The sequence below is a fragment of the Egretta garzetta genome, unplaced genomic scaffold, assembly GCF_000687185.1.
Source record: "Egretta garzetta isolate BGI_Z169 unplaced genomic scaffold, ASM68718v1 scaffold547, whole genome shotgun sequence".
Taxonomy (NCBI): domain Eukaryota; kingdom Metazoa; phylum Chordata; class Aves; order Pelecaniformes; family Ardeidae; genus Egretta; species Egretta garzetta.
The window spans coordinates 197,082-209,943 of record NW_009260174.1 but is presented as its reverse complement, the minus strand read 5'-3'; the positions used below and the strand labels follow the sequence as shown (position 1 = coordinate 209,943).

At 34.5% G+C, this 12,862-nt stretch overlaps 1 protein-coding gene across 1 annotated transcript in view; it reads left to right on the top strand.

The window, feature by feature from the left end:
- Nucleotides 1-12,862, top strand: part of DYNC2H1 (dynein cytoplasmic 2 heavy chain 1) — a 169,281-nt gene that overhangs the window by 71,192 nt on the left and 85,227 nt on the right. The window contains exons 63-69 of the mRNA XM_009641758.2: nt 28-137; nt 2,930-3,028; nt 4,125-4,248; nt 6,944-7,107; nt 8,367-8,486; nt 10,936-11,070; nt 11,660-11,803. Coding sequence (XP_009640053.1) covers nt 28-137; nt 2,930-3,028; nt 4,125-4,248; nt 6,944-7,107; nt 8,367-8,486; nt 10,936-11,070; nt 11,660-11,803 — 896 coding nt within the window. The remainder of the gene's footprint in view (nt 1-27; nt 138-2,929; nt 3,029-4,124; nt 4,249-6,943; nt 7,108-8,366; nt 8,487-10,935; nt 11,071-11,659; nt 11,804-12,862) is intronic.

Below are 12,862 nucleotides of genomic sequence, written 5' to 3'. Positions count from 1 at the left end.
ACAAATTTGCACTCTTTCATTTGTCAGAGTTCGATTTACGGCGGTTCCTGTGTACAGAAAGTGAGGAGTTAGTTTGGAAAAGTGAAGGTTTACCTTCAGATGACCTTTCAATAGAAAATGCTCTTGTCATCTTGCAGGTAAATTTGGTTTTTTGTCTTGTCTTGGAAGTATTTAAATTTGTACAAACTTCAGTAACATGGCATCTTTCTGGAATTCTGAACGATTTCATTTGTGTGATTTACTTAGCACCACAGAATACACACAGGAAAGCAAATACTTAGGTAACTCTGGGTATTCTGTGGCAAAAGGAAATGAACAGTTGAAGAAAATCCATGTTTTTCTTCTTTGCTTTTACAGTTTTCTTCCAAATGTCAAACAGACAAACCCCAGTATCAGTCTATTCAGGCTTGAAGTGTGAATAATCATTAATACTGATGGAATCAGTGGAAGATTATGTCCTATATATGTATTCACCTTGACATATAATTTCTAGTACTTTCTTTTTTTTTTTTTTTTTTCTCCAGGAAAAGGAAAAAGGTATATGCAGATACCTTTCAAAACATCTAAATTTTAAACCCTCAGATTTCATCAGATTTGCTCTGTGATGTAGGATACAAAATGCCATTCACTTATGGCCAGTAGCTAGTAATACTTGAGAAAATACTACTGTGCTTATAATCATGACTCATTTTTATCATCTAGTTATATATGGATATATAATATATAATAAATATACATATGCTATTGCACAATTTTGTACATAGTATTGTAGTTATAATATAGTAATTTATTAGATCCGCTAGTAAGTAAAGATATAATGCCATGAGGAGAATCTCCATTTGATTTGAAAACTGCGCAGGCAGTTTTCTTGGGTGATTGATGATTCTGTCAAATCAGTTACAGTCTTTTCTCCAATTTAAATTTATCTTGCTTTATCATCTTGATATTAGATCTAGTTTTTCCTTTCTCAGTTTGATTAAAAAGCTCTTCAATAAATACCACTTTGTACCCTTAAGGCTACTTATATGCTATAATCAAGTCTTATTTTCATCTTTTTCCTTAGTTGAATAAATTGAACTCTTAAAAATCTCACTGTGTGTGAAGAGCTTTTTCAAGCCCTCCCTCAGCTCATAATTTTCTTTGTGTACAGTTTTTTTCATCATCCTTTTAAAATTGGAATTGGACATGGTATTTTACCAATGTCATCTACAGTACAGTTTGCAAGCTTTTGTGCTCATCATTTTTTGGTGCTTGGGGATTGTCTGTGTTTCAGAGATCTGTGCACTTACTCAGTTTGGAATAGTAGGACTAGTATTTAAAAAAAAAAACCCAAACTGAAAGAGTTCTGCTATCAGACTGAATCAGAAAATTGCTGAAAATACATGTTCAAACCCTTAGCAAGAGGGACAAGCTGCCGCCCAGAGGGTCCTTGACAGGCTGGAGAAATGGGCTGACAGGCACCTGGGAAAGAACAACCCCATGTTGGCAGCAGGTCAAGGGAGGTGATCCTTCCCCTCTACTCAGCACTGGTGAGGCCACACCTGGAGTCCTGTGCCCAGCTGTGAACTCCTCAGTACTAGAGAGACAGGGATGTACCGGAGAGAGTCCAGTGAAAGGCCACAAAGCTGATTAAGGCAGGGGAGCATCTCTCCTATGAAGAAAGGCTGGGAGAGCTGGGACCTTTCAGCCTGGAGAAAAGAAGGCTCAGGAGGAATCTCGTCAATGTCTATAAATACTTGAAGGGGTGTGGGGAGGGGGCAAAGATGACAGAGCCAGGCTCTTTTCAGTGCTGCCCAGTGACAAGACTAGAGGCAATGGGCACAAACTGAAACACAGAAGGCCCGTCTAAACATCAGGAAACAGTTGTTTACTGCGAGGGTGATGGAGCACTGGCACAGGTTGCCCAGGGAAGTGGTGGAGCCTCCATCCTTGGAGATACTCAAAAGCCATCTGGACAGCGTCCTGGGCCATCAGCTATAGGTGGCCCTGCTCAAACAGGGGGTTTGGACAAGACAACCTGCAGAGGTCCTTTCCAATCTCAACCATTCTGTGATTTTGTGAGATCTTAAATGCACATGTCAACTGTGAATAGGTCTCTTTTCACTTGCCCCACTTACTATGATCTCTGTGGTCACTGTGTTGTGACCATCATGTAAATTCTGAGCACTTAGATAATTAGTATATCAGTGGTTAAAGTGTCAATATTTAGAAAGCAATGTGTATAGGATAACCTATCTTTATATAATGTAAAAGAATAGTGATGCTTTCCACAGTACTGGTATGGGAACCACACATTAATAAAGGTTTTATTAAAAGGAAGACCTGCTGTCTTGTCAGTATACATGTTACTAGGCAATATCACCAAAATATTCTACGTTGTAGTGCTTGCAAGTTTGAGATCTGGATTTGTTTGTGATTATAAGTAAAATTATATTTGTATCTTTATGCCTGCAAAACATTTATATTCATTATTCTTTCTAAAATGGATTGAAGTCCAAAACCAGAAGTAATGTGCCTTTGCCCATAACAAGGAGAAAAAGGAAAAATAGTAATTCTAAGTTTCAAAGCAGTTGTGAATAACAGAAGCTGTAGATTATACTCATTGAATAGAGACTGCTGTTTTTAAGAGAAGGTGAAGAACTGCCTAAGTTTAGTGGGACAAACACCTGACAATTTTGATTTTGGGTGCTCTTTTTCTTTTTTTTTTTAAAGAAGAAATAAAACAGAAGACATAAGATTCCTTCTACTGTTGTTTATTGTTATTTTGTTGTTAGGCTGTTATTGTTTCTTTAAACTGTTAATGAAAAGATTTTAAAATTACTATACTGTTAGTTTGAGGAAATAAAACCAGACTCCATTCAATTTTATTCTTAAACAAAATGGATTTCAGTGGAAAAAAAAATTGTTTTGTTTTTTTTTTCCCCCCTAGAGTAAAGTTTGCCCATTTTTGATAGACCCTTCTTTCCAGGCTACTGAATGGTTGAAGACACATTTGAAGGAATCACGTTTGGAAGTTATTAACCAACAGGTGCAGTATTTACTCTTGGTCTTACAATTCTGTTCTGCTTGAGCTCACTCTATTCCAAACTTCAGAGCGCAGTTTTTAAAGGGGCACGATAGCAATCACCAAAAATGGACCATATAATTTCTCACAGAGTTCTAGGTTACAATGATTCTTACATGGTACTGAAAATTTGTTTACTCAAGGAGATCAGAGTATTTAGAATTGGAGGGTCAACATCTGGTATTACTTCTACAAGTTTGCCTCTTTCTGCTGCCCTCTCCAAGAATATCAGTATTTTCTGCTGAGAGAGAGATAGTAAAAGATTTTTAAACAGAGAGGTCTTTTGTATTCTTGGTTGCAGTTCATCGGATTTCAAGAGCATGTATACACTTCTTCCCTATAATTTTTGTGTTGTATTATCTACCTTGGAAACAGTAGGTTGGATTTCAGTTTGAGATTGTCTGCATGTCACTGTTTACATGGGTGGCTCAGTCGCACACACATAGACAGGCATCTAGTGCCATTCAAAAGTCCCTTATTGAACCCCACTTGGCCTCAAGATATTGCTTCAACAGAATGTAAATCTTCCACAGATCTCTGCCAGCTCTGTGCAGGCTTTTTATATACTCTCTGAGGCTATTAGATACTTGTCTTTGGGTAATTGAAGGCTTCCCCTACTAGCCAGTTGGCTTGATTAGCTTTTAGGCTCTGTTGTCTGCATTAATTGTCTAGGATCTCCATTTATTGTAATGGAATCTTAAACACCACCTACACACAAAGGACTGCATTTAGATATCTTAATATTGATGTGAATCCTGTCCTTAGGTCTTGATTCAGTTTTGAGACATGGTGTTAATTAGCCAGGACTTCTACGTGTGCTGGTGCAGCACTTGGAAAGCTAGGCACGTTAAATGGGTTGCCTGTATGTCAGTAGCTGAATAGATCAAACTTAAACACTTGTGGTTAAACCCTGAAACATCATATGATGCTTGCAATGGAATTTTTAAGCTATGCTACTGACTTTTAGATTTAGACTCCTGGTATAAAGCCTTTTGTTCATTCCAAAGTGTTAATATTTCATAAAAACATGTATCAAAGAAATTTATTTTTATTTTCCTAGGACACCAACTTCCTAACTGCTCTTGAGCTGGCAGTGAGATTTGGGAAAACACTTATTATACAGGAAATGGATGGAGTGGAGCCTATACTTTACCCGTTGCTAAGAAGAGATCTTGTTGCTCAAGGTAAATGACCGAGATCTGTACAAATGCTTGCTCAAAACTTTTGTAGGTTAGACCCATATAACTATATATCATATAAAACTTGTTTTTTCTGAAAACATGAGTATTGGTAGTTTTTTCCTCTTTAGCAGTAACCTGCTGCTAACACTTCAGTGCATGAAATGCATTAGAGATATGTTACTGTTTAGTAAGTGGAAAAATGTTGAAAGTATTTAAAGATTTTTTTTTTAACTGGATATAAAGTGTTTTTATTAGCTCTTCACAATTTAAATTTTAAGTTAATTTCTAGTGATAATTTCAAACGTATAGTTTTACTTAGGAACTTGGCTCTTCAATAGAGCAGAAATTACACAATTGGTTGTGCAGTTAGAAATCATAGTTTTAGAATGTTGGTGTTGCTGTTTTTCTTTCATTTGTCTGCAACTAAGGAAGGCACACAGGTCTGTCCCTGTTGTGACTTTAGTATGGGGGCAGTCATAGATATCAGCAAAATGGTGGAATTTGGTGAAGGGAGTCTCCCTAACTGATGCAATGAAAGGAAAAAAAACCCAAGCATTTAGATTTTACAATAACTTTGCTTTGGAGAGGTAATGTACTCTATACCTTTGGATTTAGTTGCTTTAAAAGGCTGATATGAAAAGGTGTGTTGAAAGTTTAGCCAAGATAAATAGTAATGATATACGTATCTGAGCATGAATTATGTTGAGTTATTTTGTGTATTTTGAAATTATATCAAAAGAACTGAGTGGATTAAAAAAAATACTACATTGATGTTTTAAATAGTTTCTAACTTTTTGTAATTAAAGTATATTTACATTATCCTTAGTAATTATACTTCTGCCTCCAGTGTTAATTCTTCAGCACATACCACAGACTGTGCATGTTATTTACAGCATGAACTTTGGGCACTGAAAATAGCAAAGAGGAGTCTCTGCTGTCATTTCATCTAATATTGAGATCTAATAATGGGTGAAGTAGCAGTAATTCTTTAAATGTAAATATGCATGAAAAATAAATGCAAATGCTGTAGAGTTCTGAGATACATTTATGTCCTATATTGGAAAGGTCTATTTAGTAAAAAGAAAATGTTAGTTTAAATCATTCTTCCATTACAGATGTGCTTGCTTGTTTATCCTCGGTAAAAGTTGAGAGCATCACCAAAGTGGTGACTTAATGGATCTGTAGGACATTAGGTAGAACATCTTAATGAGCTATGTTAATGCTAGGTCTGTGCTAGTCCAAACTAGGGAGCTGTTTTTTGAAAAGGGAGAATGGGTCACTATTCAAGTCTTTTCAGTCACTTCACAAGCAAGCATGCACTTTTTGTCAAAAGGTGGAGGTGGGTGCCTGTCTGCATTATTTTGCTTGTGTTGACTGTACATATTTTCATTACTTGGAACGAAACATTAAGAAAAATGGGAATATATGTACTCCAATAAATTTGTCCTTGTACAGCTTCCATTTTCTGTTTGACGTTTTTACAGCATAGGCCTAAAATTTATTCTGATCCTTGGCACAGAAGCAAAATTGGTATGTGATTTTCATCTCTACCAGTGTTTTAGCAAGAGATTTATACTTGGAGCTTTTCTGATCTGCTCCTAGTGCTAAAAATAGAGAAGCACCTAACTATGCCACCTCAGAAATTTCTTTGGAAAGGAAATTTTCACTTTGAAACTTTTCATCTTATAATTCTGTTCTTTTTTAGTATCAGGAGGCAAAATCTTACACTAGTCGTGTGATTGTTTAAGCCTATTCTTTTCTGACCCTGCTAGAATGGAAACCTGTGGTGGAAGTAGGGTGGTGAGAGGTCACACATACGGTTTTGTTCTGTGACTGGCATATTGGGAAATGCCAGAATATTAGGTGTAGAAACAGATTGAAACCATGACAGCAGAAGTTTAATAAATTAATTGTTTCTTTCATACTATGATTAAATTAAATGTATTTATAATAAGTCAAATTTATGGGATATTTCTTAATGGAATATTTTTCTTTCAATCTAATGACTAGATATTCCACCATCTTTAGTTTCATAGACTTTCTCTATAACAATTATCATAGAAAGTAATATTTTAATACAATTATGATTGTACAGCATCATCAACCTTCTACAAATAAATGTAAGAGATCCAGACATGAAATCTAATGGGTTTTGGATCACATTCAGAAAATGATGAACCATTTTAGTTAATGAATATGTAATTATGGCTAGTGTGTTTTGATAGAGTGGTATACCTACGTGGAAATGTAAATTAATATATTTAAATTATGACAGGATTCTTACACAAAAGGGGAATTCTCCAGTGCATCTTCTTTGGTGTTTAGTCTCTTATTCATTGTTTGAAGATTTCAAAGATTCATTACTATTAATTTTACTTCAAGTGCATTTTTTGCCATTTATGCTTTTTGTACTGGGTAAGGATAATTAAACTACCCTGGTGTATTAAATATTCTCATGATGTAACTTTCTTACACTGGTGCTATGTTCTTACATTTTTTTTGTCTAACAACGCAGGATAGGTTATGTTCCTTAAATAATGGGTTTTTATTTATTTTTCTTTCTGAACAATTTATAAATAAATTTTATAAAATGTATTTACATCTATTGGTCATAAAGTATTACACAAATACCATTATTTTCAGATAACTCTAGAATGTTCCTCTCAAAGTGAGTATAATATCTGTTTATTATTTACAGGACCCCGTTATGCTATACAAATAGGTGAAAAAATGATAGATTATCATGAAGAGTTCCGTCTTTTTCTATCAACAAGGAACCCAAATCCCTTCATTCCACCTGATGCTTCTTCTATTGTTACAGAAGTAAACTTTACCACAACTGGAAGTGGCTTAAGAGGACAGGTAGGCATTTGGAATAAAAACAACGTATATATAGTGGACATCTGTAGCTACACCCAGCTTCTGGAAGAAGCCCTATGGTGCAGTTTGTGTTAATGGTCACAGAGATATTTTCTAGCACACAAATATATATGGTAGAATTGATGCTGAAAGTAAATTTAAGTTTCAAAATCATGTTTTTATGCACTTAGGAGCCAAGTAGTGAGTCCAATAGAAGAAATGGAAGCCATCTCATTGACTTCAGTTGAAACTGATTAATTGCCAAGCTTCTGTTTTCTGTTCAAGATGCATTTATGGTACCATGGACACATTTCTGTTATTGCTCTCCAGTCTCCTAGTTAGACAGTCATCAAGATACTTTGTGTACAGGAAAAATGTAATGAAACCAAAAAGTTGTATGTTTTACTTCCTCCAAAATGCTTTTGTGGTTTTTTCTGTAATGTTTAGGAAGCAAAATGAAGCATACAGATGGAAGAGTGGAAATAAAAGAAAAAGAGATAAATTCAGGGAAGAAAAAAACCTCTTTATTTGGTATGAAAAAAGTTTTTCCAAGCTAACAAGAGGCTTAGCATGGGATGTAAATAAGTTGATAAGTAAGGTATAACTCAAAATGTGAAGCACAGATGACCATATGGATTTCCTCCCTCCACTGGAGATAGGGAATTGACATCATACAATGTAACCAAATGAATTGACCCCTCTTTAAGTGGAAATACAGAAAAAAAACCGCTTTTTTTTTTTTTTTTTTTTTTCTCTCTTTGTTGGCAGGAGAGGGATTTGACTTTTGGTAGACTTGCTGGAAAGAAATTTGCTGACATTCTTTCCAGTTTGTGCTTTCTATTGCCTACTTCTTTTTATATCTGATAATAGTATATACACTAATGAAGACTGTCAATCATTTAAACACAGGTGTGACTCAGACTGAGATGTAAAGGTTTAGGTCTCAGCATAAAAGTGTGTGAATCAGTGTCCTTAATAAAGCAATCCAGTGCTTTTGAGAAGTCCTTGAGTATTCCTGGCTTGCATCTGCTGTTATATACAAGGGCATGGTTCACAGTAGTTCCTGGGTTATACTTGCCTCTGCAGAATATCCTGGATGTCTACATAGATTTAAAGCTGTTGGATGTCTGGTGCAACTGAGTAAACCCTCAGAAGTCTACTTTCAAAAATACGGACTATGTACTGCTATATGATTAATGAGTATAGATTATGAAATATTAGGGGGTTTTTTTATCCTTTTGAATGATTTCCTTTCTTTTTAGCTTTTGGCTTTAACAATTCAGCATGAAAAGCCTGATTTGGAAGAGCAGAAGACAAAACTGTTACAACAAGAAGAAGATAAGAAGATACAGTTAGCTAAGCTTGAAGAATCTCTTTTGGAGGTAAGATAAATTTATCTCTTTTGTATCTGTTAGATAAATAAGATTGTGCTCATATTGTTATGTGTTTGAATGAAGATGGTGAAAGTATTGGAATGATGATCCCTCAGAATTTTTGATTTGAGAAAATAAAAGCATTATTTGCCTGGGGCTGTTGGGAGAGTAAAGTAGATAAAATATATACACCTGTCATGAAACTATAGTATTTCAATACCTTGTCAAAGTTAAATGTGTAAATTGTTGGGTAGATATAAGATGGTTTAGATTGATTATAAATTTAATTAATTTTATTGCATTAAAAAAAGAGAAAACTTTGTTAAAAATTATACTATTTCTTTTTCAAATTCAGAAGTTTAAAAAAGCTACATTTTTAAGCTTGTGAATCATGTCAAATGATACTTTCTCAAGTTGAGAAATGATTCTGTGTTGTGAAAGGAAAAAACCTGAAAGAAAAATTCCCAGTAGAAAATTGAAAGATTTGTTGAGAGAGACATTTCAAACTTTAAAATTCCACAATTGTTTCTTACTAGCAGTGAACTGTAATATTCTTTATAGTTAACATTTTCCTTTCTCATATTTAAAACTAATATTCTCAATTTTCAGTTTACCTTCTTGTTTTTTTGAAAGTAATTATACTCAGAAACAGTTGTACACCTCTATAAGAAAAGATAGCTTCCAAGGAAAAGGACTGTTTACTTTTTTTGTTTGCATCTTGTCATAGATTTCATAGAAACTGTATTTCATGCCCATAAGAATGGATCTTCAAATCCTCCTTCCTTCTGGAGTGTCATAGATGCAGGGAAATTGACCTGCTGCCTCAAAACGCATAGTCTGTAGCTGAGTCATAGAACTTTGCAGTATCCAGCACAATGTACTCAACCATAAGCTAATTGCTCTACAGAATCCTCAGAAAGCAATAAACTGAACTTTATTAGACTGGCCATTAATAGCTCAATTTTAGAATTTTGAACATAATTATCTAATCTGATTTTAATTTCCACATTTACTATCCCTATTAAACTCCCTATTAGGTCTCGAACACTAAGCTCAAACTTTTTTTAAAAGTGATCGGGCAGATTTCTCTTAGAGCTGAGGGAAACTTGTTCTCTAGAAAAATTCCATATTCAGAATTGATCATTGTTTAGCATCTTAATGGCTACCAGAAACTGAGAGAGTTCAGAGATGCAACAAAAAAAGTCTGCTTTTTAAAACAGACTCTTTATGTGATCTTGGAGCTCCAAAATCTTTCACATTTGTCCAGTCTGAATTGTCAAGTGTAAAATTTCAAGTAATTGGTGCCTAAGATTTCTGCAACAAATAGTAGCCAAGTATCAACACCAACGTTGGTTTCAACTTTGTCATTCTTGTTAGCACTGAAATCAGAATAAGAAAGAAACCTGAATCTCAGTGGAAACTGATAGGTGCTACATGGACTTTGTCAACAAAGAAGTTAGTGCTGGAGGTGATCTAGCTAAATTCAAGCTAATCCTAAATCAACATCGCATTCCATCTGAAATACTCTACTGGTTTTCTTCTCAAAGCCTTTGAGTAAAGACATACGTGCTGTTGCTATCTCATAGCTCACACTAGGATTCCTCATAGCAAAATTGGACTCCTTGAAAAAACAGGTGATCTTGTCCTAAACTCTTTTCCACTAGAGTGAATTCTACTATTGTAGAATTCTACTAAGTGCATTCTACTATTCTAACTGGGGAATCTCTGCCTCCAAATATCCTGAAATGTTATTCTGCAGGTAGTTGTTCAGAACTGACTTAACTGACAAGAAGCCAATTCTGTGTTGCTGTCTGACTAAAAAATTGCCTTGAAGTGTATCTACTGAAAGTTGGTAAAAAACCTTAAATAATAGTGAATCATTCAAGCTTTTCCCACTTCCTATTAGATGTGAAATTATTTGCACAGGAGAACTCGGGGAAAATGTGGGGTAATCTCAAGGATTTTGAAGGGATCTCTGATTACAAAAACCGAAGTTGTAATTGTGATATTCATCTCAGTTGGAAATGAGAACTAAATTGTGTTAGGATATTGAAATGTTTTTGAAGGAAACTGAATTTATGAATGACTGGGTACAGGAAGTCATTACAAGTAGCCAATTTCCAGTTAAATTGGTAGTTAAATAGAAGAAAAAATACCCTACTTTGTATTTACCATGGGGATATTAGTGTGTAAGACTCTGATCATAGTAATCATTCTCAAAAGCTTACTGATGACTTAAGTTTCAGAACCTGACAATCTGGATTTTTGGAGTTTGTTCTTGGGTTTTATTTTCCATTCTTTAAAACATCACCTCAATTTTTGGAGTAACCACCTGCTTCCTAGTACTCTTGATGCAGTCAGTGATTCAGAAATATGAACAGGTAAGAAAGAAGGACAGATTGCAAAATGGTTACTTTACAGGATTTTTTTTAATGTAACATAATTTTTTTTCCCCCAGACACTTGCAACATCACAAGGCAATATACTAGAAAATAAGGATCTGATTGAGTCTTTGAATCAGACTAAAGCAAGTAGTGCACTCATCCAAGAATCACTTGCTGAATCTCACAGACTTCAGAGTTTCCTTGATAAGGTAAAAGAATATTCTAATATTTTATTGCTGTTTTTTTCCTGCTAAAAATAGTCATCTTCTGTATAGAGAGGATATATACATCCACAGGAGTATAAGATCAGTAAGATATAAATTAATTTTTTGGAGTAAAAGATATTTGGCATATGTAAGTACAGAAAGTATTTTCAGTAATTAAATTCATTTGTTTTACACATGGTGAATAGCTACACAATTTTAAATCTGCCAGTTTGCATTAAAGGAATTTTCATCGTGGACTTATTGACAAGTAATGGGTTTTGACTTTATTTTTGTGAACTGCTATTGCAAGCAATATGGCTCATATGGATGTTCTTAATTTATCCCTTGCTATTGCAAATATTTAGATCATTGGTGATGCTATTCATCTGGCATGCTGTTTTCCTCAGTGTTCTTATTTGTTTAGTTTAAAATTTTCTATTGAATTCTGGGACGTGTTCTGTGGTGGGAAGAGGCCTCTAGGGATTAATTTCCAAAATGTTCTTCATTATTTAAAGATAAATATTTATGCAATAACCAGTAGATGGCAGTAATGTACTGGTTTTTTATATATGTGTGTTTTTTTTATCCACAGGAGAGGGATGCCTATCTCCCTTTAGCTGAGAGTGCTAGCAGGATGTACTTTATTATCTCTGACTTGTCCAAAATTAATAATATGTACCGTTTTAGTTTGGCGGCTTTCCTGCGGCTTTTCCAAAGGGCTCTGCAAAGCGAGCAGGTATTTTCTTTTTTCCTGAGGCTGTAATGCTGCAGAAGAATCAATCTGCTTTGATCCTTAGAATTTGTTAGTTGCTCTGGACATTTTTAGAAAGTAATGCCTAATAACTGATGATAAAATGAATAATAAGTAGTGATGTTGAACTGTTGTGCCTTGGATACTCAGAATACATGCACATGGAATTTTTAATGATCTTACATTGCATATAAATTATAAAATTGCTGTGTCATCTGAAAACAAAGTAACTCATTTGTAATTTTAGGCTTCCTCTTTGTCTAAGGTAAATCAGGAAAAAAAGGTTGATTATAACTTTTCTGAAGGCTTTATTTAAATAAATTAATGATCTAATCTGCAAATAACGCTAATTCTATCAACAAAGAGTAGAATAAGAAAATACCTATATTTCTACGTGGTTTAGTTACCTGAAGGAAGATCAAAACTTTATCTACTTTTATACAGTTTGTAAGCATGCATGCAGCCTGTCTTGTTGAAAACGTTATTTTTACTTTTCTGTATTCTAATTGCCAATATATTCTTCTTAGTAAAACACAGGATTATGGATTTATCCCTTGTCACCTCACTCTTTAGATCTGAATCCCTACACTGAGTAATGATGCATTTTCTTTTTATTCAGCATCTCCAAAATTCATCTTTTTTCTCTTTGTTTCCACTTTAAAAAGGCATTCACCAGACTTTCATCGTGTCACTTCTGGATTCCCCTTTATTCTGGCATCTGTGTTTACAACTTTCCTTCAGCTCAAAACATTACCACGAACATGGTTCTGACTACTTTTTTTCCACCATGAGTTTCTAACTTCTTGTTCTTACTTTCACACTCTTCCTGCCTATTATGTTAACCTATTTAAAGCTCAACTTCTGGTTTTGCCTTCTTTGCTTTCTTCCATTTTTCTTTTCCTCTATTCAGTTCTTCATTTGTCCCAAGCTATCTTTTAGACATGGAAAAGGTGTTAGTTAAATCAGCTTGTGCCAAATTGTCCTCCTTTATAAACTCATATCTTCAAATTCCAGCATGATATAAAGGAACTTGTTCCTGATAAA